Source organism: Leopardus geoffroyi, chromosome B3 (genome assembly GCF_018350155.1).
Source record: "Leopardus geoffroyi isolate Oge1 chromosome B3, O.geoffroyi_Oge1_pat1.0, whole genome shotgun sequence".
NCBI classification, from domain to species: domain Eukaryota; kingdom Metazoa; phylum Chordata; class Mammalia; order Carnivora; family Felidae; genus Leopardus; species Leopardus geoffroyi.
The window spans coordinates 39,686,803-39,710,027 of NC_059337.1; the positions used below are offsets into that span (position 1 = coordinate 39,686,803).

At 46.4% G+C, this 23,225-nt stretch overlaps 2 protein-coding genes across 13 annotated transcripts in view; one reads left to right on the forward strand and one right to left on the reverse strand.

The window, feature by feature from the left end:
* DENND4A (DENN domain containing 4A) overlaps positions 1 to 2,676 on the forward strand; it is a 132,407-nt gene extending 129,731 nt beyond the window's left edge. For all 6 annotated transcript variants that reach the window (XM_045449386.1, XM_045449390.1, XM_045449387.1 and 3 more), the window contains one exon: positions 77 to 2,676. In XM_045449386.1, the coding sequence (XP_045305342.1) occupies positions 77 to 213 (137 nt within the window). In that variant the 3' untranslated portion in view covers positions 214 to 2,676. The remainder of the gene's footprint in view (positions 1 to 76) is intronic.
* Positions 2,677 to 6,239: 3,563 nt separating this feature from the next.
* SLC24A1 (solute carrier family 24 member 1) overlaps positions 6,240 to 23,225 on the reverse strand; it is a 38,887-nt gene continuing 21,901 nt past the window's right edge. For 2 of the 7 annotated variants that reach the window (XM_045449393.1, XM_045449392.1), the window contains exons 3-10: positions 20,542 to 20,595; positions 19,101 to 19,209; positions 15,083 to 15,166; positions 13,904 to 13,995; positions 9,925 to 10,581; positions 9,113 to 9,202; positions 8,072 to 8,238; positions 6,240 to 7,178 (exon numbers count right to left, since the gene is read on the reverse strand). In XM_045449393.1, the coding sequence (XP_045305349.1) occupies positions 6,929 to 7,178; positions 8,072 to 8,238; positions 9,113 to 9,202; positions 9,925 to 10,581; positions 13,904 to 13,995; positions 15,083 to 15,166; positions 19,101 to 19,209; positions 20,542 to 20,595 (1,503 nt within the window). In that variant the 3' untranslated portion in view covers positions 6,240 to 6,928. The remainder of the gene's footprint in view (positions 7,179 to 8,071; positions 8,239 to 9,112; positions 9,203 to 9,924; positions 10,582 to 13,903; positions 13,996 to 15,082; positions 15,167 to 19,100; positions 19,210 to 20,541; positions 20,596 to 23,225) is intronic. The other 5 variants (XM_045449396.1, XM_045449398.1, XM_045449397.1 and 2 more) reach the window with 5 other exon arrangements.

The window sequence follows — 23,225 nt, forward strand, 5'->3', positions numbered from 1 at the left end:
TATTTTAAAATCTTGATTGTTGTTAATACCGAGTATAAATTGCTAAATGCCCTCATTTCTTTATGAATTTTTACAGATGCATTTGATAAAGAATACAAGATGGCATACGACCGCCTCACACCTAGTCAAGTCAAGAGTACACACAACTGTGATCGACCACCAAGTACAGGGGTGATGGAATGTCGAAAAACCTTTGGAGAACCTTATCTTTAAGATATGCACGTGCGTGTATACTTTCAATATGTATTGTATAGTCAGTGTATAAAATAATATTTGGAGATTCTAAACTCTTTCTCTTCGATTTTTGAAAATGCATTTGTAAATGGTTCAGAAAGCCCAGATAGCTCATGTACAGAATGTTCTAAGAAGGGAAGAGTGACAAGTGAAGAGAGAGCCATTTTGTTTCTCATCTCTTTGTTTTTTTTTTTTTTTCTTTACTTCTCCTGTAACCAGTAATTAAGTATTTTTGTGACAAGGAAATCCCTAGACAAAATTACTTCTCAAAATAAGACACCTGTTTTGTGGTTTCTCTTGGAAGAAACATGTTGAAAAAATCATGTATGGAACTTAACCAAATGTAAGATCAAAGTATTTCCTGTTTTCATAGACTATTCAAATGTTTTGACCATGAAGTTGTATTATACATATTTTAAATTGTTTATAGTAAGTTGATATTTTTTTAATTTTTAAACTTAATATAGCAAACAAAATGAACTGAAACTTACGAAGCAAGCAATTAAGTGCTTATTTTCCTTGTCTGCTGCTATTTGAAGTAATTAGTACAGCTGCAGATCTCTATATGTATAGCTATCTATATCTATCTATCTATCTATATATATATATATATATATATATATTTTATTACTTGGGAGAATGATTCAAAACTGTCAGCGCTAGTGTCAGTGTTGTGCTAGGATTGCATGTTAGTACCGCTAAGCCTGACTGCAGTGAGTGGATGAAAGCCAGGGTGCGCACTGCCCAGACTGACTCATTGAGCCTTGTCGAAGGAGAGCCGGGGAGGTTCCAAGTCTGCTTCTGCAAAATCAGGTTCAGTATACCATGACTGAAAATGTTCTCTATTGCTAACAGATACAGACAGTACACAGGGATAGCTTACAAAGCCAAAAATCAATTTAGATTTTAATATTCTATACGAACACTTGTGTTGGGAAATATGTCAGACAACTTATTCCAGATTTTACCCTTATTTTAATATCTAAAATGTGGCATATGATGCAGATTGTATCATATTTATCTGGAATATGACCTATTGGGAGTATTCTGTTCATATTATATATATATATAAATAAATATTCAAGATATTTTTTCAAAAATAGAAAAATAATAACTCTCTAAAAGTACAGCCAGATAGAATTTCCCATATTGAGGAACTTGGCTTTTTCAATAAGCCTTCAGAATCTGAAGTTTATGGAATCTAAAATCCAGAAATATCCAGAAATCAGACAATAAATTGAACGTTTAAACACCATGGGTATTAGAAAGACTCTTAAAAAGTATTTTTAGTCCCATTATTTCAAATATCGCTTTCTTTGGTAATTTCTGATAAAAAGTATTCTTTGGCTATTAGAGTTATTTATAGATTTCCAGTATGTGTGTGTGCGTGGTTGCACACATTGTCATGAAGGAAAGAATTCTCTAGACAGTTTCATAGGAGAAAAATGTGGATGGTTCCAAATCTGGTGTGTAAGCCAGTAGAGCCCAGGACACTTGTCCTGGGGATATCTGAGACTTAGAATCAGTTTAGCTGCGCAAAAACTACCTTGTGAGTTCACACCATTAGTGAATAGCATCAAGCTGAAACATTTCACAGCTTTCTACCCTGGGAAGTAATGGGGAGAGTTTAAAAAATGTGAAATTTTAGTTCGAATTAGTTTGGGACTGACCTTGCTTACTTGAAAAACCTGGTGCTATGCACATTTATATGCCTTTCCTTTGTAAATACAACTCCAGTCTCCTTCACTCTTCGTATCCGAGTTTCACATCCTAAAGGAGTCTTTTGTTCCCTACATCGCTTGATAATTGTCAAACGAGAGAAACATTTGATAGGTGAGTCTTTTGGCATTGGCAGCAAATATCCCTCCAAATAGGGTTCTGGGGTTCTATTCTGTTTTTGTGTCCTGGGGTTTTGTTTCCCTTATAAGAACAGCTTTCGCTGTTGTTTAACTTGTCTTTGACACAAACTATATGTAAGAATTATAGTTTATTGATTTCAAGTACCTAACCAGAAAAAAAATGAGGTAAAGCCCATTCATTGTGGTTCAAACTCATATGGGGAAAGGTGAGTATAGTTATTATCTCCTCCCATACACACAGAGTTTTTGTTCTGTTTTTCATTGGGTTTTATTTCCTCTACTTTTAATTCCCAGGGAATATTATTTGTGCAAATTTAGTCTTTAAAAATAAAACCAAAAACATGAGTAGAAAGTAGTAAACCCTGCTCAAAAGAAAATTAAAATCTAGATCATCCTTTAAAATAACTCTATATAAACTTCTCTTCAATTTTCTCTCTGTTGAAGATACATTTTGAAGAATCATGGCCAACCAATCTTGTTGGAGAGAAATACACTTTTGCTACATTATCTGTCTCTTGTTTTCTTACTCTTAGTTTTGTTTATATGTTTAATAGTTGAAAATAAACCCTGCTGTGTCCTGGTATGACTTGTTCCTACTTCCTCTCACGGTGTTAATGTCATACATTTGTATTTTGTATCTTATTTCAGTATTCCGCTTTTTCTTCCTACTGTCAGATGGGGAATTATGCAGCCTGTTCATATTCTGATTTTTGTCTTTTCTCCCCCTGATTTTTTTTTTGGGGGGGGGGGGTGGAACGGCGTGAGGTTGTGATAAATCCCTAAAACTACCAGCTTATTTTGTTTTAAGGTTTTCTAAGATGTTTATACATTTTTGTATATAGAGAAATGGCCCCTGAAAATGTTGGTTCAGCATTTTTAGTGATAAATACTTATTTTATTTTATGCTGGTCATTACCATGATGCTTATTGAAACTAGCAAGTGTTAGCCTGCTGTATAGAGAAGCTGTTACAGTGTATTTCTAAATACGTTTTAAGTATATGGTTAGAAAATACCCGTTTGTATGGTAATGTGAGGTAGCCCAGTTTTATTTTTATTTTTCCCACTAGAACTTGAAAGCTGCTATTAGGCACTTTATTTCAGAGCAGAAAGGGAAAGAACAGGCTGCCTCTTTAAGAGGGCCCTTGGCCCCTTTGTGTGGTAGAGTTGGTGTGCTCCGTCTTTCCTGTTTGGATACAAGACCAAGTTTTATTTCAGAACTGAACCACTAGCAGTTGCATACCAGTTTACCTTAATATTCTCAGGCTTATTATCTTCTTATCCCTTCACATTAGCCTCTTCCTCTGGCCTCAAAGCAAGTGCATTTGCTGGCTTAATTATTGTCGTTTACAAAATTAGCAGTGCACAAATTAGTATAGGAGTTTGTCTCTCACTCAGGTGTGTGTGCATGTGCTTATCCTCTGAGATGGTAGCAGACCCTCCTGATGAAGTCTCTGCGGCCTTCCCACGGTTGCTGTCGTTTGCATGGCTCCCTCCTATTGTCTGTAAAGATTTTTTTCAAACATTGTGCTGTGATAGAGCCACTGGAGCAACTGACAGAATTTTCTGTAAATGAAATTCTCCAGGCTTTGCCTGCTCATCACAGTGAAGACCTAAAGCTTGCCTTTGGTTGCGAAGGCAACCATGTTGTCTTAGGCCAGGGTGGCCTGCTTGGCTCCAGTACCCCCCACTCCCCACCCACACCAGGCAAAGACAGCCGTGATCATGAGCCCTCTCTGCACCTTCCACAGTGACCAGTCCCAAAACACATCGCAGGTGGCACCTATGGAGGGACCCTCCCACAAAAAAAAGGAATCAGATCCCCAGGGTATTCTTTGGCACGGAAGGCCAGCCAGTTCTTCAAATGTATCTACCAGGCTGTGCCCTACACACCAAATTCCAGTTCCTGACCTCTTTGGTATCAGTCTTTAAAGAAATGATCATTATGATATAGACAACAGTGTCCTAAAGGGCCAAGCCTATAATTTGATGAAAACATTTTCAGATCTATTGATGAAAGTAACCATTTAACCATGTATAGTAACCATTTAAACATAACACCATTTTTCAAAAATTTGGAAGGAATCTTTTCTTAGTACTATATAGAAACTTAACCCATTAAATTAGGAAGACCCTCACATTTTTAGAAATTTGACCCAAACCCATTACCAGGGTCATCAAGGAAATGGAACCTCCAGAGGGAGGGAGCAGTCATCTCTGCAGCCACTGTCTTCCAGCTGAGATGCCCAGCTGGGACACTTCAGACTTCCTGGGCTGAATGAGTGATCTAGTATGTGTCCCTTGTAACTCAGTAGATCATTTTGCCTACCAAATGAGAGGGCCGTGTCACCATTATCTTGACATTTTAAGATGACTCTTTATCCTACAACAGCATAATTCTAATAAACTATAGGCTTATAAATATGACAAAAATTTTAATTTCCAAGCATAACAAATTGATCTTATAAAAGTTACATAAGTTTTCCATCTCCCTGAAATCTCCTTTCTCCTGCCCACCCCAGTGACTTCTTACCCATCCATCAAGACCCAGCTTTCATTTTACTTGACCCTTTCTGTCATAGTGTGAAGTGATCAGATCATCCCTTCTAAGCAAAGAGAAATGCCAAAAATCCAGCAAGCTAATCAGAAAAAGAATGTTAGATCATTAGAGTTGACTCTAATCATGAAATGACTGTCCAACACTTTTTCATGACAAAATGTTCCACTGTCCATCACTCCTTGTCAGTCATTCTAGGGAAGGCATCAGATCCCACACTCTCAGGTGATGCCCCTGAAGCTAGCTGGAATTAGACACAGATGCCCAGAGTTTGGGCATTGGGGTCACCCTTCTGTAGGCATTGTTCTCTCCTGTTCCTAGGCCATGGCATATGGAGACTGGGCAAATGCAGCAGCAACGGCAATGAGGATAAGTAAGAAAATGGAATGTGAACATGATTCCATATTCTTCTTCTTGAGCATTCTGACCCAGTGACCTAAAGATACAGATGAACTCATCCATGTTCATAAAATAAAATACCACGGGGACTCACAATTTATTGAAATTTAATAAAAGTCATTTCCAAAGAATGTGAATCCTGGGGTAGTGAGGCCATTAATTAATCATCCCATCTTAAGAGATGGATTATGGACTAAAGTATTTTCAGTACAGCCCTTCAACACCAAAATGTTTGATTTTTTTTTTTCCACATCACATCTGTCCTGTTATATTCCAGTCTGAATCCTCTCACGTTTGTAATTAAAGCCATATTTGCCATCATAATCTATAGTCACCTGAGCTCCTTTTGCTCTGAAACCAGGAACATGGAACTGCTTCATTTCTAATGGTCCCCTAACTGAGTGCTAGTAAAAGCAAGCAGTGGTATTTAACATACAAGCACTTCGAATTGCACAAGCACTGCTTCAATAACCACACAATTTTTAAAAACACAGAAGTCCTTTACACTAACTATTAGAAGTAGTAATACTCTTTTTCTCACTGTGTTGTCATTATGTTAAGCATTTTTGGAATTTCTCCTTTGTAATTGCCTTAAGAGCCACATGTAAGCCACACGGGAAATCAATCTGGCTTTATCATCCAATGTAGGTTGGCATACAGAAGTAGCATTACCCCACAAGATCTCTTACTTTATATAGCAGACTTGGCCCTACTGATTTTGGACTCTTTTTAAAATCACTCCCCTGGGGCGCCTGGGTGGCTCAGTTGGTTGAGCGTCCAACTTCGGCTCAGGTCATGATCTCACAGTTTGTGGGTTCGAGCCCTGCTTCGGGCTCTGCGCTGATGGCTCGGAGCCTGGAGCCTGCTTCGGATTCTGTGTCTCCCTCTCTCTCTGCCCCTCCCCTGCTCGTGCTCTGTCTCTGTCTCAAAAATAAATAAAACATTTAAAAAAATAAAATAAAATAAAATAAAATCACTCCCCTTCTGACTCACTAGTAGCATTTGTCACTGTTAGGTGAGAATATGCTGGAGGAGCAAAGTCAGGACAGCTTTGTATGACTGTCTAATCCCCCAAGGCGACCACTTGATGGAGCCAACACTAATTTGGATTTTCTAGTAAGTACATATTTTTAAATAGCCCTCCCTAATATCCCACCCCCCTTCTGGTACAACGGCGAATTATACATTTTCATTTGGGGGGCTACTTATTTTAATTTCACGTTTCAGAAATGCAAAAGAAGAGCTAAGGGAGTCTTTTTAAGCTATCAAATATCAGTACACATTTTACTGGGCTACAGTGTGTAATGATCATTGATTCCTGTTATACTTTTTTTTTTCCGAGTCTTAGCTCCTTAAACCCACCAATAACTGGACATGTAATGTTTACAAACCTGGTAGAACCTCACGTTTTAAACAGAAAAAGAGAGGATGGCAAGTTGCAGTGTGTGCTTGGGACAGGGGCCAAAGGGTGGGGTGTAGACCACATCTGTGTCTTTGGATCAGCAGCCTTTCAGGAACAATCAGGGAACTGTGAGTATAGGGGCTTGTCCTGCTACTGTGCCTGTCCCAGCCCTCACCCCCAAATGATCCCTCGTTCCGAAAACCCTCTGCTCCAGAGGTCCTTCTGGCCTCCACGTGATAGCTGCCAACATCAGGCAGGGGTAAAAACTCCATCCCTCCAGAGGTGAGACAATCCACAACGAGCTGCGGGTGTTTCCAAGGCTAACATTCAGTCCCCGATCACATTCCCATCAGTGGCTCTTTGCCACTCTGGTCTCTCTCATGGACCATGTTCATTCTTTTATTAATGTAACAAGAAGTATGGTAGCTTCTGGCATGGTTTTCTGATCCACGTCCATCGTGAGCAACAGTGACTCTGCCTCAGACAGATACAGGACAGGAAATGATTCGATCTTCTAACATCACACTGATTATCAGAAATACAAAGTAAAGGAGGAACATTGTGAAGCCCAGGATCTTGTTCATTCTCCATTTGCATGATGCAATTGAAGAGATCACAAACAGGAGCATGAGAAAAAGCAAAACAATTGCACAAAACAAGCCGTTGCTGCTGACTGGAACAGGCTGTAATCCATTGATAAGAGAGAACAGCAACCAAGGGACAGGCAGGCTGCAAGATTGAAGAAACAATGTGAATATTCTGAATGTCTGCCACACACACAAGAAAGCTTATGAAATAGAGCAGAAAATAATAGCCCCATTTCACAGATGAGGAAACGAAGTTCATGGAAATTGAATTACGTGCCCAAGGTCTCACAGCTAATAAGGAGTTCTGTATTAAAACTGAAATTTTCAGGGTCTGAGTGGGTATTTTTTTCTTTATGATTCATGACTTTCCTATGAGTAACCCAGGTGAGCTGATGTGTGACTCTTCCATCTGTAAATTTTTGTGATCAGTCCTAGCTCAGGCTAACGTGTCTTTACATTTAAATTAGCCTGAGCTAGGACTTACCATAAAAATTTAGAGAAATCAAAGCCACCACCCAAATCCAGGATATGCCTGGGGAAATGAAAATAGCCCAGAGGTTGGGCTCTGACAAAGTTGGGAGGAGGGGACAAAGAGAATGGGTACAGGAGGATGCAGCATTTGCTTGTTTAGACAAAATGTTTAGAGCCTCTGAGCTGGCAGGATCCCAAACACAAAGGAGCAGAAGTATCAGCGAGTGAGATTGAGTCATTGCTCCTTCCAGCCCCACTTCCAGCACCGTGGAGGTCAGTGAGCAGAGCATCTCACTGAATTTGGGAATGAAATTTAAAGGACTTTGTTTTTCGATTTCATCTATAAATTCTAGTCAGTTACATTTCAGACAGCAATTTTTGTTCTGTTATCCCCTCAGGCTGTGATGAACGAAGGGAGGACACTTTGATGCCTTGTAGAAACTAATAACATAAATGCCCTTTTATTCCATGTATAAATAATGAAACAGAAAACCAGCAAACAGAGCCAACACCGTGTTTTCCAGTCATTCTTAATATGCCTTGGAAAGCAACTTTGCCACTCACCCCACGGTGATATCAAATATGTTACTGCCCACAGAGCTGGACACAGCCATGTCTCCCAGGCCTTTCCGAGCGACAATCACACTGGTGATGAGGTCAGGAATGGACGTGCCTGCTGCTAGGATCGTCAAACCCATGATCTCTTCTGAAATCCCTATTGTTTCACCAACCTGGCAAAAAGTAACAGCGATGATAAGCCATGGCAACAGCAAAAGGAAAAATCCGAAGCTCTTCAAAGCAGAAACCACATGCTACTTTGTGCAAACCCAACACTTTTCCGGAGAGCTCAGCATAGTCCCGTGGCCTCGGAGGGAGGGTATGGCGAACCGACAGCTGGGGAGATGAGCCACGGAGAGAAGGAGCAGGGCCCCTGCTCAAGGCTGCAGGGAATGACGCAGCTCCTTTCTGGAGTACACGTCTCTCCCTGATACCAGCTGTCACTGATATTCCAGCTATATCACCTGCACCTTCTCAGAACTGCCCCTCTGAACACCTGTTCGTGTCACGTTTCCATCTCCAGAACCATGGACACCTGCTATGTGCCAGTTAGAGGCTGGAGATAGAAGTATGGGCACCACAACACTGCCCCTACCCTCAGCCTACTGAAAGAAAAAAGCTCGTGAACAACAATTACAGGTAGAACAGGAAAGCAATGGGCACTCAGAGGAAGACTCACTGGATGCCAGAGACAAGGCAAAATCGAGCTTGCTCTCGCAAGTGTGTCCAACATCGCCAGGTGGGGAGGAGCAGGGCATCCATGACAGAGAAAGCCTGGAGTAAGGCTAATAAGCAATGGTCAGTTGGGTCAGACTGTGAAGGGCCTTCTATGTGAGGCTACAGCATGAACATTAAGACAGAAGCGCCGCACTTGAAAACACTACACTCACTGGAAGAAAAAAGGCAACTTTGACCCTTCGTAAACAATCTAGAAACTACAAAGTCACTTGAGCCTCACTGTTCCCTGGGTACTGGCCATTGACCCTGAAGGTAAAAATTGTCCTTGGGCCCCGCTGACGTTGGATATAGTTCCTGCTGTTCACTCACCTGGTGAGCCCACCAGACCATGAGGTATGAGAAAATGGCTATCCACACGATGGATCCCAGGAAGGTGATAACAAAAAACTTCCTAGACTCCTATTTGCAAGTTTGAAAAGGAAGAGAAATAAGTTGCAGATGCTAAAGGTCATTGGCCCTTCTGAGGGAGCCCCAGAATCAGGGTCGGGATCTGCTGAGTGAGTGATGGAGAGGATCTGGGGATGTGTCAGCTGAGATCTGGATCTCCAGTGAGGACCCTGGGATGGTGGCCTGCAGGGGAGTCCAGGCAGCAGGGCATTCAGCAGTCACCAAACTGAAGAGGACTGTTTGCTTGCCCTAGAGCCAGACTTGCGTAGGTGTTTGGTTTGGTATCTGCCACCTCCCCCCTACCCCACCCATCTCTGGACCTAGAGACAGCGTATGGATGGCCTTTGGGTAGGGTATGTTAGCGCTTTCCCTATAAATGAGAATACTGGGTAGAAACAGTACTTTCCCCCTAGGTTTTCAGAATATCCCTGGAAATACAGGGGCGGAGTGGGGGCGTCTTGGCATCATTCCCATATTAAAATCGAGAAACTGAGAATAGGAGTTGAGGGACCAGATCACATGCTTATAGTGATGGAAATAAGCATGTCTTAGGGCCTCCCAAGCCCACCGGTATGTCCCCATAGGTGCATGGTCCCATCTGGAGCTACAAGTTGCATCCCAGATACTCTCTGTGGTTGAGCCCTGCCAAGCTGGTTTGCCCTGTCTTTTCACTTCTTGAGCGGGAGTGCCTAGAGACTCCACAGATTCCCTGGGGTACAGCTGGGCAAACTCACCAGCCTCCGGACATCAGGCACCGTCAACCACAGTGGGAACACAATGGGCAGGAGGAAGAGGTAAATGGCTTGCTTCTGCCTGGTGTCGGGCCACTCCAGGGACAAAGGCTCCTCATTTGCCTCCTCTTCTTCCTCATCGTCCTCCTCTTCCTCATCGTCCTCCTCTTCCTCATCGTCCTCCTCTTCCTCTTCGTCCTCCTCTTCATCTTTACTGTCACCTCCATCACCTCCCCCTTCACCATCTGTACCTTTCTCGTCACTTTTGGCTTCACCTTGACTCTCAGCATTGAACTCCTGCTCTTCATTTTCACCTTCATCAGCTTTCATTTCACCCTCTTCTGCTTGGAGTTCACCTTCACCTCCACCTTCATCAGCTTTCATGTCCTCATCTTCTGCTTGGAGTTCACTGCCATGTTCACCTGCTTCTCCTTCTGCTTGGAGTTCACCTTCACCTCCACCTTCATCAGCTTTCATGTCCTCATCTTCTGCTTGGAGTTCACTGCCATGTTCACCTGCTTCTCCTTCTGCTTCAATTTCACCTTCACCTTCCAGTTGAGTCTCACCTCCACCTTGCTCTTCATTTTTGCCTTCACCAGGAGCTTCACCCTCTTCAGCTACTATTTCACCTGTGCTCTCAGGTCCAGCCACATCTCCTCCCTGCAGTCCAAAGCCAACAAATTAATGTGTAATAACTGCTGGGTTTGTTTTCCCTCCCACTTTTCCCCCACTTTGTTGTTGCTGTTCTCAGAATGGATCTAAAAACTTGAGTAGGAGGAGAAATCATTCAGCAAAATTCCTCCACAACCACAACAGTGGTTGTCCTTTCTTTATTTGATTATTTTCAGGGATGGAAGACTCACCACCTAAGGCACCCTCTGTATCTTGGCAACTCTGATTAGAGTCCATATTTGTAACAAGGTTCTACTCTCTGTGCATAGGTTGACTCTTTGGAGCCACACAGAACAAAGCTAATCACTCTTTCATGAGGCAGCTCTTTTCCCTGAGTTAAAGATTTCCCTGAGTTATTCCATGCTATGGCCTGGAGCCTCCTCCCCATCTTGGTGAACTCATTCTAGTTAGATTATACCCCATGAGGAAGCTTTGAAAACTGAAACAGAACACCACACATAATAGGGTCGGACCACAGAATGGAATAAGATTATCACTTCCCTCTCTTGGATACCTACTTCCATTAATGTTGCCTAATATTGCATATCTTTTGGTGGTTACATTGCTGAGCCTACTAAAACTTCTAAATTGTTATATTATGAATGTAAAACTATGATGGTAATACCTATTTACTGGGGGGTTTTATGTGCCAGGCACTATGTTAAGTGGCTTCAATAATAATAGCTAGCACTTACTGTGTTTCATGAGTCAATTAACTTATGATATAGATGGAATTAAACCCATCTGACAGATGGAGAAACTAGGGTACAGAATAGTTAAATAACTTGCCTGTGGTCCACACAGTGGTCCACATGGTGTAAGTGATAAAGTTGGGATTTGTCATATGGATAGTCCAGCTCTTGGCCTCTTAACCACCAAGCTACCCTTCTTCGCAAATGCCAGGGCTGAATGAGATGTTTGGTTCTCAGTTGGGGAGCTTAGTATAAATACTAATTTTCAAAATAAGTTAATGAAATAAAAGATATCCAGATGTCCTGGCCCCTCCTGGACCAACTGAATTAGAATCTCTGTGATGAGAACTAAGCCAAGAATCTATTTTAACATGCTCACAAGTGCTCCTAATAGATGCATTTGCAGACCAGTGTTTGGGAACCAAACACTGTGACTCCATGCACTCTAAAAGGCATTGATTCTGAGTGTCCTCAGATTAGGTGCCCAACTAACCTATAGCAACAAGCCTGGCCTGTCCCTTGAGCAAGTGACCTGCGCTGTGTGCTCATAGAGTATGTCATCTGTAACAAAGTTCACACAGCCAACCCCAAGGGATACTCAGTGATTCTGAACTCCACTGCATATTCAGATCACCTGAGGGTTTTAAAAACATTCATACCCACCCCAGATACTCTAACTTAATGGTCGAGAGTACATTTTTTTTTAATTTTTAATGTTTTTTATTTATTCTTGAGAGAAAGAGAGAGCATGAACCAGGGAGGGGCACAGCAAGAGAGGGACACAGAATCTGAAGCAGACTCTAGGCTCTGAGCTGTCAGTACAGAGCCCGACACAGGGCTCGAACCCACGAGCCATGAGATCATGACCTGAGCCGAAGTCGGACGCTCAACCGACTGAGCCACCTAGGTGCCCCTGAAATACTTCCTGCCCTCCCTCCCCCAATCCCATCAGGAGAGAAGGCTTACTGGGGGAGATGACAAGTCATTTAAATCCATAGGTGTGGGAGTGTCTGCCCAGCCTGCACCCTTTTCTCTGAGAACTGTCACCCCTAACACCCTCTGAATGGGTGGCTCCGTTCTTCTGTGTTGGAGTCAGAGCACCCCAGCACTGCCTGTCACAGCTTAGACACAGGCTGGATCCCTGACCTGTGACCTGGTTTAAACAGATGCTCTCTTCTGAGACTGGGAGCCGGTCATCGGTTGACCCCCATAATGGACTGGGGCCTAGAGTGGTGCTATGTGTGCTAATAAGAAAGCAAATGCGGGGCACCTGGGTGGCTCAGTCGGTTAAGCACCCGACTTCGGCTCAGTTCGTGATTTCACGGTTCATGAGTTCAAACCCCACATCAGGCTCCGAGCCTGGTTGGGATTCTCTCTCTCTCCCTTTTTTCTCTGCCCCTCCCCACTCGCACTCTCTCTCTCTTCCCAAAATAAATAAAAATTGAGAGGAAAAAAAGTCTGCACACAGGGAAGGGAACATGAGGGAGCAAAGACAGACAGTGAGAAGCCACCAGGGTCACAGCTGCCTGCTTAGAGCTGGGGGCAGTTCTTTGTGAAATGGAGCTTTGCTTCTGGCCCTGGGATTCCAGGAGATCTCTCTGTCTCCTCTTAATCCCTTGTACTTGAGCTGGCTGTAGTGGGTCTACTCAGGACACTCATGATACCATCAAGAGGTCTTAGACACTAAACCCAAAGTTGCTGGCTTAAGGATGAGGTATAATTGACTATTTCTGGGTGGCAAACTAAAAAAACAAACAGGGATGGAACCTGCAAACTAAATGCAAGTCTATCATTGACCATCATCGACTCCCTTTCTGACTGGGCTGCTGGCCCGAGGGAGGCCCCACACCCTCACTGTCATCTCTGAACCCTTACTGAGCACAGCCACGTGTGCCAGGCACCGCACTTCTCTCTGTGGGACAGACAGTTCAGGAGTGCATCCTGCCCTCAGGAACTTCACTCAGCAGCGAGCTGAAGGAAGAGAGACTCCTAAATGGAGTGCGGGGAAGGCAGTGATAAGAGCCCTGGGACAGGGACAAAGCACATGGGCATTTATTCATCAGATGGGGGTGGGGGGTCAGGGAAGCTTGAGGGCAATGGAGGCATTTACAGTGGCCCGGAGAGGTGGGTGAGGGGATACATGCAGGTGGGGGGATACATGACGGGGAGGAAACCAAGGTCCAGAAGAGCACAGAGACAGGAGTCCAGTGTAGCTGGAGCGTGGTGGAAGAAGAGGCTGTGTGGCTGTAAAGGCAGCGGCAAGCCCTGTAGACAAACCTCAGGGGGTTCCAAGGCATGGAGCTACGCTTTGGGCTGCCTGGTCTTACTGCCCCCTAGTTTCTGACAGACCCCCTAATAGTTATTCCTCATGTTCTCCCAGCACGTGACCTGTGGCCGCACATTCTCATGTGCATATATCGCACTCACACTAAGGTGTTAATGGTAAATTAACTGGCCCCATGAGGTATTATTTGATCTTCAGAGAAAGGGCCATACTTACTTCAGAGGAATGAACCTCAAGCAGCATTTCAGACCTTCAAGAAGGAAGACTCTTTGGTCAGCAACTCCTTCCCTGGGCCTGGTCAATCCCCTCCACCTGGGAAGAGGCTCGTGCCTACCTGACTGCCAGGATCTTCCTCCTGATCTCCCTCAACATCTGGAGCAGGGGCTGGTGTGACCGTGACCGCAGGAAGCTTGGCTGACTCCTCCTCTTTAAAGGACAAACATGGAAAAGATCAGAAGAGTGTGCCAGTTTTTGAGGGCAGCTGGCAGAGCCAGTGTGAGGGGCTACAGGACGCGTCCACCCCAGGGTCTCAGTAAGTTTGGGGAATTTCTTGTTGTTAGGAAAAGTAACAAGATGTGATAGGAATTATTGTTGCCCTGTCCACAGAGATAGCTGCAGATAGGACAGCCAGGAGGTGGCCATCCTTTCTCCCCCTGTATTCACACATATTTCCATCCCGACCAGTGGGGCCAGGGATCCAACCTATAAAAAGCTTGGGCAACTGGGACCAAAGAGAGGGCAAAGCCCCAGCCCTCAGGGTCTGACCCTGCCCCCTACCGCCTACGTGGAGAGGATCCTGATGACTTCAAAGGCAGCACAGCAGTTTGGAAGCCTTGAAATAGGTGGCAGGGAAGGGAGACTCAGAAAGCCTGGAGAGCCGGGTTTAGGAGCAGACCCTCTCACTTCTTCAGACGAGTCAGTTGACCTCTCAGCCTGGGTTTCCTTGTCTATTGTATGGAAAAAATGGCTGCCGCTCTCCCTCCTTCCGCAGGTCGCTGGGTGCATGGGGCAGGCCCGGTGTGCTGTGCAGAACCCACAGGGGCAGGAGCTTCCTCATTCCCTCCATCCCAGGTGCCACATGGATGCTGGACTTCTGCATCACCAGACCCCTGGTGTCCTTCCCTCCTGGGGTTGCTGGTCTCAGACCAATCCCTAAGAGCACTGTCCTTTTGTAGAAGTGACAGGAAGAAGAAACAGAGGTCCCATGGAGTCTCATTTGGGATGAGATTTAGTGAAAAAGAAACGGGCCTTCAATAACCCCTTGGCCTGGCCTGGCCTGGCCCATCAGAGGAGAGTGCGGAGGGGCTGTCCAGAGCCTCCCTAGGGCCAGCAGCCCAATCAGAAAGGGAGCATACTGGAAGGAGGAGGCTAGAGTGCAGTGGCACTCAGGGCAGCACCAGGCTATCACTCCAGCTGACTGGCCCAGACAGGCCGAGAGGCACGTCTCAGCCCCTGGCCAACAGAAAGGAGGAAGGTAGCATGAGGAAACCCACCAGTTTCACCATCCTCTCACCTGGTTTGTTCTCTGCATTAGCGTGAGGCTTGGCTTTGTTCTCCTGATTCAAGCTCTCCTCCTCCTTATCCTTGGAGGGATGGGCTGCAAATGAGAAAGGGGAACCCATCTTATCTGAGGCCCTTCAGTTACACTGGTCAGCTGAGCAACCAGAGCAGCTGAAGTGGGTGGGAAGAGGCTGGCCTAGAAGTCATGGTCTGGGTTCCGGTCCTACTCTGCATGTTCCTGCTGCCCGCTCCCAAGCTTTCGCCTTAAATTCCCTGTATGTTACTAACTGGCTGTGACCTTAGGCAAGTCACGTCCCCTCTCTGCTCCTATTTCCTCTCTGGTAAGATGACATGGTTGGACTCAGAGGCAACAAATAGGATTTATTTTCTTTACGAGCTCGAATGATGGCTGTTTTGAGTGCTGGATTGAGGAGGATTCTGATCCAAGGATAGTGGAGGTTTTACCGTGATTTATTGGTGATGTCTGCAATGAGCAGGGAACGGACGAAAAATGGCAGGGAGACATTTTTGCCATCCTTGGACTGGATTATCTGTAAGATCCTTTGTAGCTTGCTTTCTTCAATGAATTTACCAGAAGCTCTGCTATAGCTCCAGGAGCACTACTGGTGAGACTTTCTTCTCTGGTCAGAAAGGGGAAATAGCCTACCACCAACCTCCCTGCCACACTATTTTGACCCTAGGTACCTGGAGCCTCCTTTCGGATCTCTATGAACGCACTTTGCCAGAGGCCCAAAGAGAACTATGGACAGAATAGTGCTGCTCTGATTTCCAGGCAAGAAAACTAGGGAGGGCAATCTTTTTCAGTGTGATGATGCTCCAGGCAACATGCAAAGTTTACATGTGTAATTCAAGGTGGGAGGCACAGAGACAGGTGCAGGGGCTCCTGCGGGTCCTCACAGCTGTGTAACCTGGGAGGGTAAGGACAACGACACAAGCGAGAAAAGAAAGTGGCACCATGGAATCTATTCTGGAGTCCAGGCTGGCTCTCCCCTGTGAGCGCTGGGTGACCCTGGGAAGCCTGTGTGCCCTCTCTAAGCCTCAGCGTCCCCCTCTAAAAAGGCAACATCATGATACACTGAGAGCACTGATGTGGGGGTCCGTGAGACAAAAATAAATAAAAAAGCTTTAATGCTACAATTAAATATTGCTATGTTAGCTGGGATTCTGATACCAGATAGTCTGGGTTTGGATCCTAATTCTGCCACTTGATAGTCAGGGACCTAGCTCAGTGATTGCTTAACCTCTCTGTCTCTCAGCTTCTTCATCTGTAAAATCTTACAGAGTTGTTAATGGAATAAGTAAGTTTATACATGAATGTGCTTTAAACAGTGCCTGGCACCTAGAAAGCACTATATAAGCATTAGCTACAACAAGGACGAAGTGAGTAATGGAGAGCAGCTGTCCCACCCAGGAAGCATCTCTGCAGTGGCCCAGCATTCCAGAGCGTTTGAGTTAGAAGGGACCCTGAAGATCCTCTAGTTTATGACAGACAGACTGAGAAGGTACAATGTGGGAAGCTGCTGGGACCAAACTCTGCCTGGGTCCAGGATGGGCAGGAAGCATAAACGGGTCTGGAATTTCCTCCTTTCAGCCTGTCAACTAAGCTCTCAGAGATGGTTCAGCTGCAGCTGCGTCTGGCAACAGGCTCCATCCTGCAGGGCCACCACTCTGGCATGACTTCCAAGTGTCCTGACGGGCCAACCCAGCAGGTGTTTGTCAGAGCTGAGATGTCAGGAAGCAGGCCCTCCGCTGCCTCCTTCACCCACACACCTTTAATGCCCCCCTGGCGTGGATGACGCATTGCAATCTTCTGTTGAGCAACGAACACAGAGTTGTTACCAAAGGAGAGAGTCCCACTCATTCTGGTCCTGGTGCTGAGAATATCTGCCGACTGTTGGCTGGAAGGGCTAGCAAGAAAAACCAAGTCCCCCTGTTTCCTTCTCATTCCTCATCACACACCCTAACCTCTCATTTCCCTTGCCACTGAGGAAAGCAGTTCAGCTGCAGAACCTCTTTCTGTCCCTCTCTCCCTCTCTTACATATGCACACATCCATAGATGTGAAGTCACCATAGAAGGCATAGGATCCTGGAGAAGAAAGGCCCCTTCACAGGGTGGGTGAGAGTTCAGACCACACATCAGCTCTGTGGAAAGAGTTGGAACACCTGGAAAGGGTGGAAACATCTGGACAGCCATTTGGAAACAGCATATGGAAACACAAACATGGATCTGGAAAGTCTTGGGAACAAATTCACCACAGTTCTGCAAGGTCCCAGGCCCTCCTGGATGGGGTCTGGGAGTATAGAATCCGGGTTGGCTTCTCAGAGCAGGACTTCGTCCCAGAGCCTATCAGCAGGTACCCGCCACGAGGGCCTTTCCACGCCTCCATGCCTGCCGCATGTACCCACCATATACCAAGCTTGCTTGTCTTCCTAGGGATGACTGTCGCTGGCTCCCCCAGCACTTGTTTCCTCACGTGGCCTCTCTACTCTCAGCGTGGCCGGATCATCTCCTACTTAGTATCAATCTCCTCTGACCTCTGCCTGGCCTGGCCATCACATAATCCTGTTAGGACAAGTAGGTCAGCTGTTGGCAGGCTGCCAGTCGTGGAAGTGGCCCAGGCAAGGGGCCCTGCAGTCCCATTCAGGAGATCTTTATCTTCAGGACTTTGCTAGAGTTGGTGATTCTACAAGGAGTGGCCGAGAGTAACCCAGAGATACAGCTTCCTTCACTGCCCCAGGCCAGGTACGCCCCCAGCACGATCACCCACAGGCTACTGCGTAATGCAAACTCCACTCTCAAAACTCCAGGGGCACTGTTTTTCTGGAGTTGACACTTGGAAGTAGCCTCTCTCAATGTCTGCAGAGGCTCGCCCTGAGGATTTCCTGAGGAAGGTTTCATCACCTCGGCTTTGTCTCTGCTTTTCCCAGTACAATAGCCTTTTAAATACCCTAAACCCAATACTGTATCTGAAGGGGATATTTCAAGGCCTGAGGAAATTCTGAGCCCCTTCCCAACCTCTCCCCCTGCCACTCCTCCCCCTCCCCCCTCTCCCCCCCCCCCTCAAGATTTGTCCCTGAACCAGAAAAGTCAGTGAGGGTGTTTCCCGATGCTCATGGGCCAGTCTCCAGTGTCATATTCAGCTCAGCCCTCAGCCTTCCTTCCAACTACACTCTGACCCCTTGGCTTCTGCCCACAGGCCAACCTGGGCTCCTAGTTTTGCACCAGAGATCCAGAGATGAAGGGACCCAAGGAGAACAGGAGTGTACCTGAGGGTGCCCTTTAGGGGCCTGAGAAGCATTTTAGGAACAGTTCTCTGGGGAAGCGGGCCAAAAGGCAAGACTTGGTAAGGTGCATGGAGAGAATCTTAGCTACCCCCATCATTTGTCGATCAGGACCCACTTTACTTTGGACCCCTGTCATCCTCCAGAAGTGGTCCTGGCAGCTCCTTTGGGGTTCCCGGCTAGGGAGAGGGTTAGCAGTTTCCCTAGGACTCCAAAGCTAGACAAAGAGCAAGGGGAGGTGCTACTCAAAGCTTCTGGGCTGTGGGGCCCTACAGGAGGTACCCCCAGAAGTGGCCCTGGCAGTCAGCCTGGGCCAAGCTGCCTGGCTGGAGGTTCTGTGGGACACTGGAGACGACTCGTGGGTGGTGGGCTACGCAGGGAAGTCACTGAGGACAGCCCTGACATCTACCAGAGCAGGGCACATGGCACTCATGGCCTCACTAACTACAAGTGGACCCTTTTACAGGAGGGGACACACAGACATGGAAGCCATGGGATACGGATGCCTAACCTTAGCTCCTTGGGGCCCTCTCCTGTTGAGTCCCATGTCCTCTCTCTACCCTGTCTCCCAGACAGTTGGCTTCACCCCCCCACTCTCCCCATTCCCCACTCCGTCCTCATCCTGCCCACTGCCTCCTAGTTTTGCATGTCTCAGGTCTTGTCCACCTGCGGGAGGGAGGGAGGGAGTGGACAGGAGACCACACAGGTCCAGGGAGGCCTTGCTTACCTTCTCCCAGAGGGTCCAGGCTGTGAAGCATGAGCCGGTAGATGGTGCTGCGGATGGTGCTGTTGTGCAGAGAGGTCGAGCTGCTCCCTCGGGTCAGCATTGCTGGGAGCTGAGCAGGGGAGAGCCCCACAGGCCTCAGTGAGCCCCTGCCCAAGCCAGAGGAGGAGCCACACAAGGGCCTCCCTAACCCTGCCTCCCTCCCATAGAGCTCAGAACAAAGCACAGGAGCCTTCTCCTGGCCTCCCTTCTCCCTTCCCCTCAGTGAGAAGAGTTACACTCTGCTTTCTTTCTCAGGCTCCTCTCACTCTTCCATGACTGGCTAATTTTACATACCGAATAATTCCCCAAGGTCTCAACAGGGAGCAATGTGTACTAAGCATAACACATTACCAAGGGTTTGTCCTTCCCTGAAAATGCACTGTCATAGAAACACACACCCACACACAGCACAGACGGACCCCTGTGCACGGGCACAGCCCTTTACAGTCCACAAAGCATCATCGTGCTTTATCGTTGCCCCACCCCCAGATAAGCAAGGCTGTGACCCCCTTCTACAGAAAAGGACATGGAAACTCAACGAGGCTAGGTGATTTATCCAAGGTGGTGTGGGGAGTAAATGAAAGTATCAAAATGGGCACTCAGGTCTTTTGATTCCCAGTTCAGTCCTTTTTTCTAAGCACAGGTGCTCAAGAGACCTTCATAGGTGCACACATACACACATCTGGTCATGCAGATACCCAGATGTGACACACATAGAAATATCATCTTTTGTCCAAGGGAACATCCAAAGACAGACTGACACTTGCTCTGTCCCTCCCCGACGCTCCCAACTCCACCCCCATCCCTCTTGATCTGAACTCTTCTGCCATCTAGTGGCTGTGGTAGCACAGTACTTCACAACAGCTCTGGGGATTTTCTTCAGATGAAGGTTTCAGTCAGGCCCCAGACTCTCCCTTCTAGGTTCGCATAATTCTCCCCAAATATCCCATAGGCTAAAGCAGCCAAGATACAGTTTTTCAGAAGCCTCAGACCCCCCCCCCGCCATGCCCCCAGTGCCTCTCCTATGTTTCTCTTATTTCCAGGGCATTTCAAAGCCACAGGTAATTGGGCTTTGAGATCAATTCTAAATGTTGGGGCTTGAATTCATCTAGTCCAAACAGTCATTTCACAGATGCAAAAGCTCACACAGCAAGCTAATGGTGGAGCAAGCAGTGATGTTCTGGCCTCAGCTCCCAAACAAGCACCTCAAGCACCTCGTCCAAGGCCACCTTAGAGGTGACAGTCCTGTTGGCAGAGGAGCTGGCGCCTTCCCTGGCTCATCCTGACAGCACTCCCTGGGGCTTCCCAAGCCTGAACCCGGCCCAGCACCCCCAGCATCAGGGCCACAGGGCCTCTGAGACCCTGCAGCGCCCCCTCTGGGCAGACTCCACATGGCACCCACCTTTAGCTTCTTGTTTTCCTGCAGCTCATCCACCGCAACTGCCCCATTGCCTGGCTGCAAACAGGGACAGGAGTCACGAGATGTCTGGAGAGACCCTTGCTCTCTCTCCCTAATTCTCTCTCTCTCCAAGAAACCCTCAGTTTGAGAAACACACCCAGAGAGAACCTGGTCTCGGGACATGTTTTCACATGTGCAAACCCCAGCCTGGCCTTTCACAGTCTGGCTTCAGCCCCCCGCCCCCCACAGTCTTCTTAAATGTGTCCACTCACGACAGCCCAGTACCACCAACCGTCTCTCAGTCCCTCAAATGCACCGTCTTTACCTGCTGTGAAACCCTCATCACAGGGTCCCTCCTCCCATGTTTGGAACCCTCTCTCCCTCACTCCCCATAGTTCAGGCCTCCATTTACATGTCACCTTCCTCTGTGAGGTTAAAGTGCTGTCTAATTATTTTTTATACACTCCTGTTCTTTTCCTTCATAGCACTTTCCTCAATCTAGTCTTGTATTTAATAAACAGACAAATAAATCAACTGCCCCACTAGCATCTTGAAGGTAGATTGCCTCTTTCATTCACCACCATGTGTTCGGCGTGAAAACACTCTTGAGCACTTACTAAAGGTTCAATAAATATTTGTTGAATTAATGCATGAATGAACCATCCTGTAACTACACCCAATCTATTCGAGCTCCTGTTCCCTTGTTTACACCTTTTCCCTCTGCATAAAATGCCTCATCCATTCCCCCATGTCTCCAGTTTTTCAGAAAATTCACGGTGAATACTTCTATAAAGCTTTCCTGAATGGCCCCTTCCCCCGCCCCCACTCACTCCAGCTCACTACAATACCTCTCTCTTCAAAAGCTGTATAACAAGAGTAAGTACATTTTGTGTTACCAAAACCTGGCTCTGTGATCAAGTAAGTGCTAGTGTCCTGGGGAAGCTGTAGGGCAGCCATCTGGGAAATGAGACAGCCCTAGAAAAATCCAAGATGAAGAATCATTAAACCCACAGTAACTATTGTCTGGACCACTAGCTTTCCACTTGGCATTTATTGCTTTATAATGCTGTTTGAACTTTTAAAAGAATCATTTAAAAAAATTTTTTTAATGTTTATTTTTGAGAGAGAGAGAGAGACAGAGGGGGAGGGGGGAGGGGCAGAGAGAGAGGGAGACACAGAATCCGAAGCAGGCTCCGGGCTCTGAGTTGTCAGCACAGAGCCTGACGCAGGGCTCAAACCCACAAACCATGAGATCGTGACCTGAGCCTAAACTGGACGCTGAACCGACTGAGCCACCCAGGCGGCCCTAAAAGAGTCATTTTTTTTTAACTTTGCCATATGTGAGTTATCTACCCAGCTTGACTCCATATTTTTTTGAACTTACAATATAGTCATCTATTCCCCAAGCCTGTGGCATAGGTTCTTGTACACAGGAGGTGCTCACTAAAGGTGAGCTGAATGAGGAGCTACTCCTAAGTGGCTTCCAGTACTATCTTCAGGTGGCAGGGTCACTGATAGCTGCCCCCAGTAATTGTCTTCCCCTCCTCACTGCTGGCCTCCATGGCCAGAACTAGAACTGGACTTGCTCTGTATCTCCTGTCTGTGTTTCAGCTCAGAAAATAAAGAAAACACTGACTGGGTCAGAAAGGAATCGGGACCAATTCTATCTCCAGATACAAAGCAGAACGTGATTCAAGAAATGAGAAGGTCAGATAAAGGTGCAGTGGTTGGAGGGACAAGGAGGCTTCCAAAAGTAAGTAGAACTTGGGGTGCCTCGGTGGCTCAGTCGGTTGAGCGTCCGACTTCAGCTCAGGTCATGATCTCACAGTTTGTGGGTTCAAGTCCTGCTTTGGGCTCTGTGCTGACAGCTCAGAGCCTGGAGCCTGCTTCGGATTCTGTGTCTCCCTCTCTCTCTGCCCCTCCCCCACTCACGCTCTGTCTCTCTCTCTCTCTCTCTCTCAAAAAATAAATAAACATTTAAAAAAATGTTTTTAATGTAGATAGAATCTGAGTAAGCTTTGAAGGATGGGGGAGGTCTGAATGCTGGATATACACTTGAATAAATAAACAGATGGATGAACAAATGAATATGCAAATGAATGAAATGGAGCAGAAATAACCAATCTGCATCTGAAGGGAGCACTCTAGATTTCTTGAACAAAGCCCCTGACTCCTTCGTGACACACCTGTAAGTTCACTGGGATACTGGAGGCTATAGCACCAACCCCCAGTGGCCCAGCCATCTCACTGTTTATCATGTCCCACCCACACCCAGTGAGTTTTTGGAGGTAACAAACTGTGAGGAGCCAGGCTGCCCTTTGGGGTAGCCAGTTCTGTCCTCAGAGGAGCAGGAGAGATTGACTTTTGCCCCATGATGTACAGGCCTCGTGATTTTTCTGCTATTCAGGTTTACTCAAGCCAAAGTACTTCTCTAGGAGCGCATCATTCTTTGCACACACCAATATCTTCTCCCTTCAGCATGTGCTTCTAACCTTCTGACACCTTTCACATCCACTTTCTCATCCAATACCGCCAACCCCGTGAAGTAGACAAGGTTAGCGCTATTACTGCTTTTTGATCGATGGGAAAACTGAGATGCGGGAAGAGCCCGGGGCTTGCCCACACTCACAGAGACAGTGTCAGAACTCCGATCTGCATCGGAGGGAGATATTGGTTGCTGTTGTTGT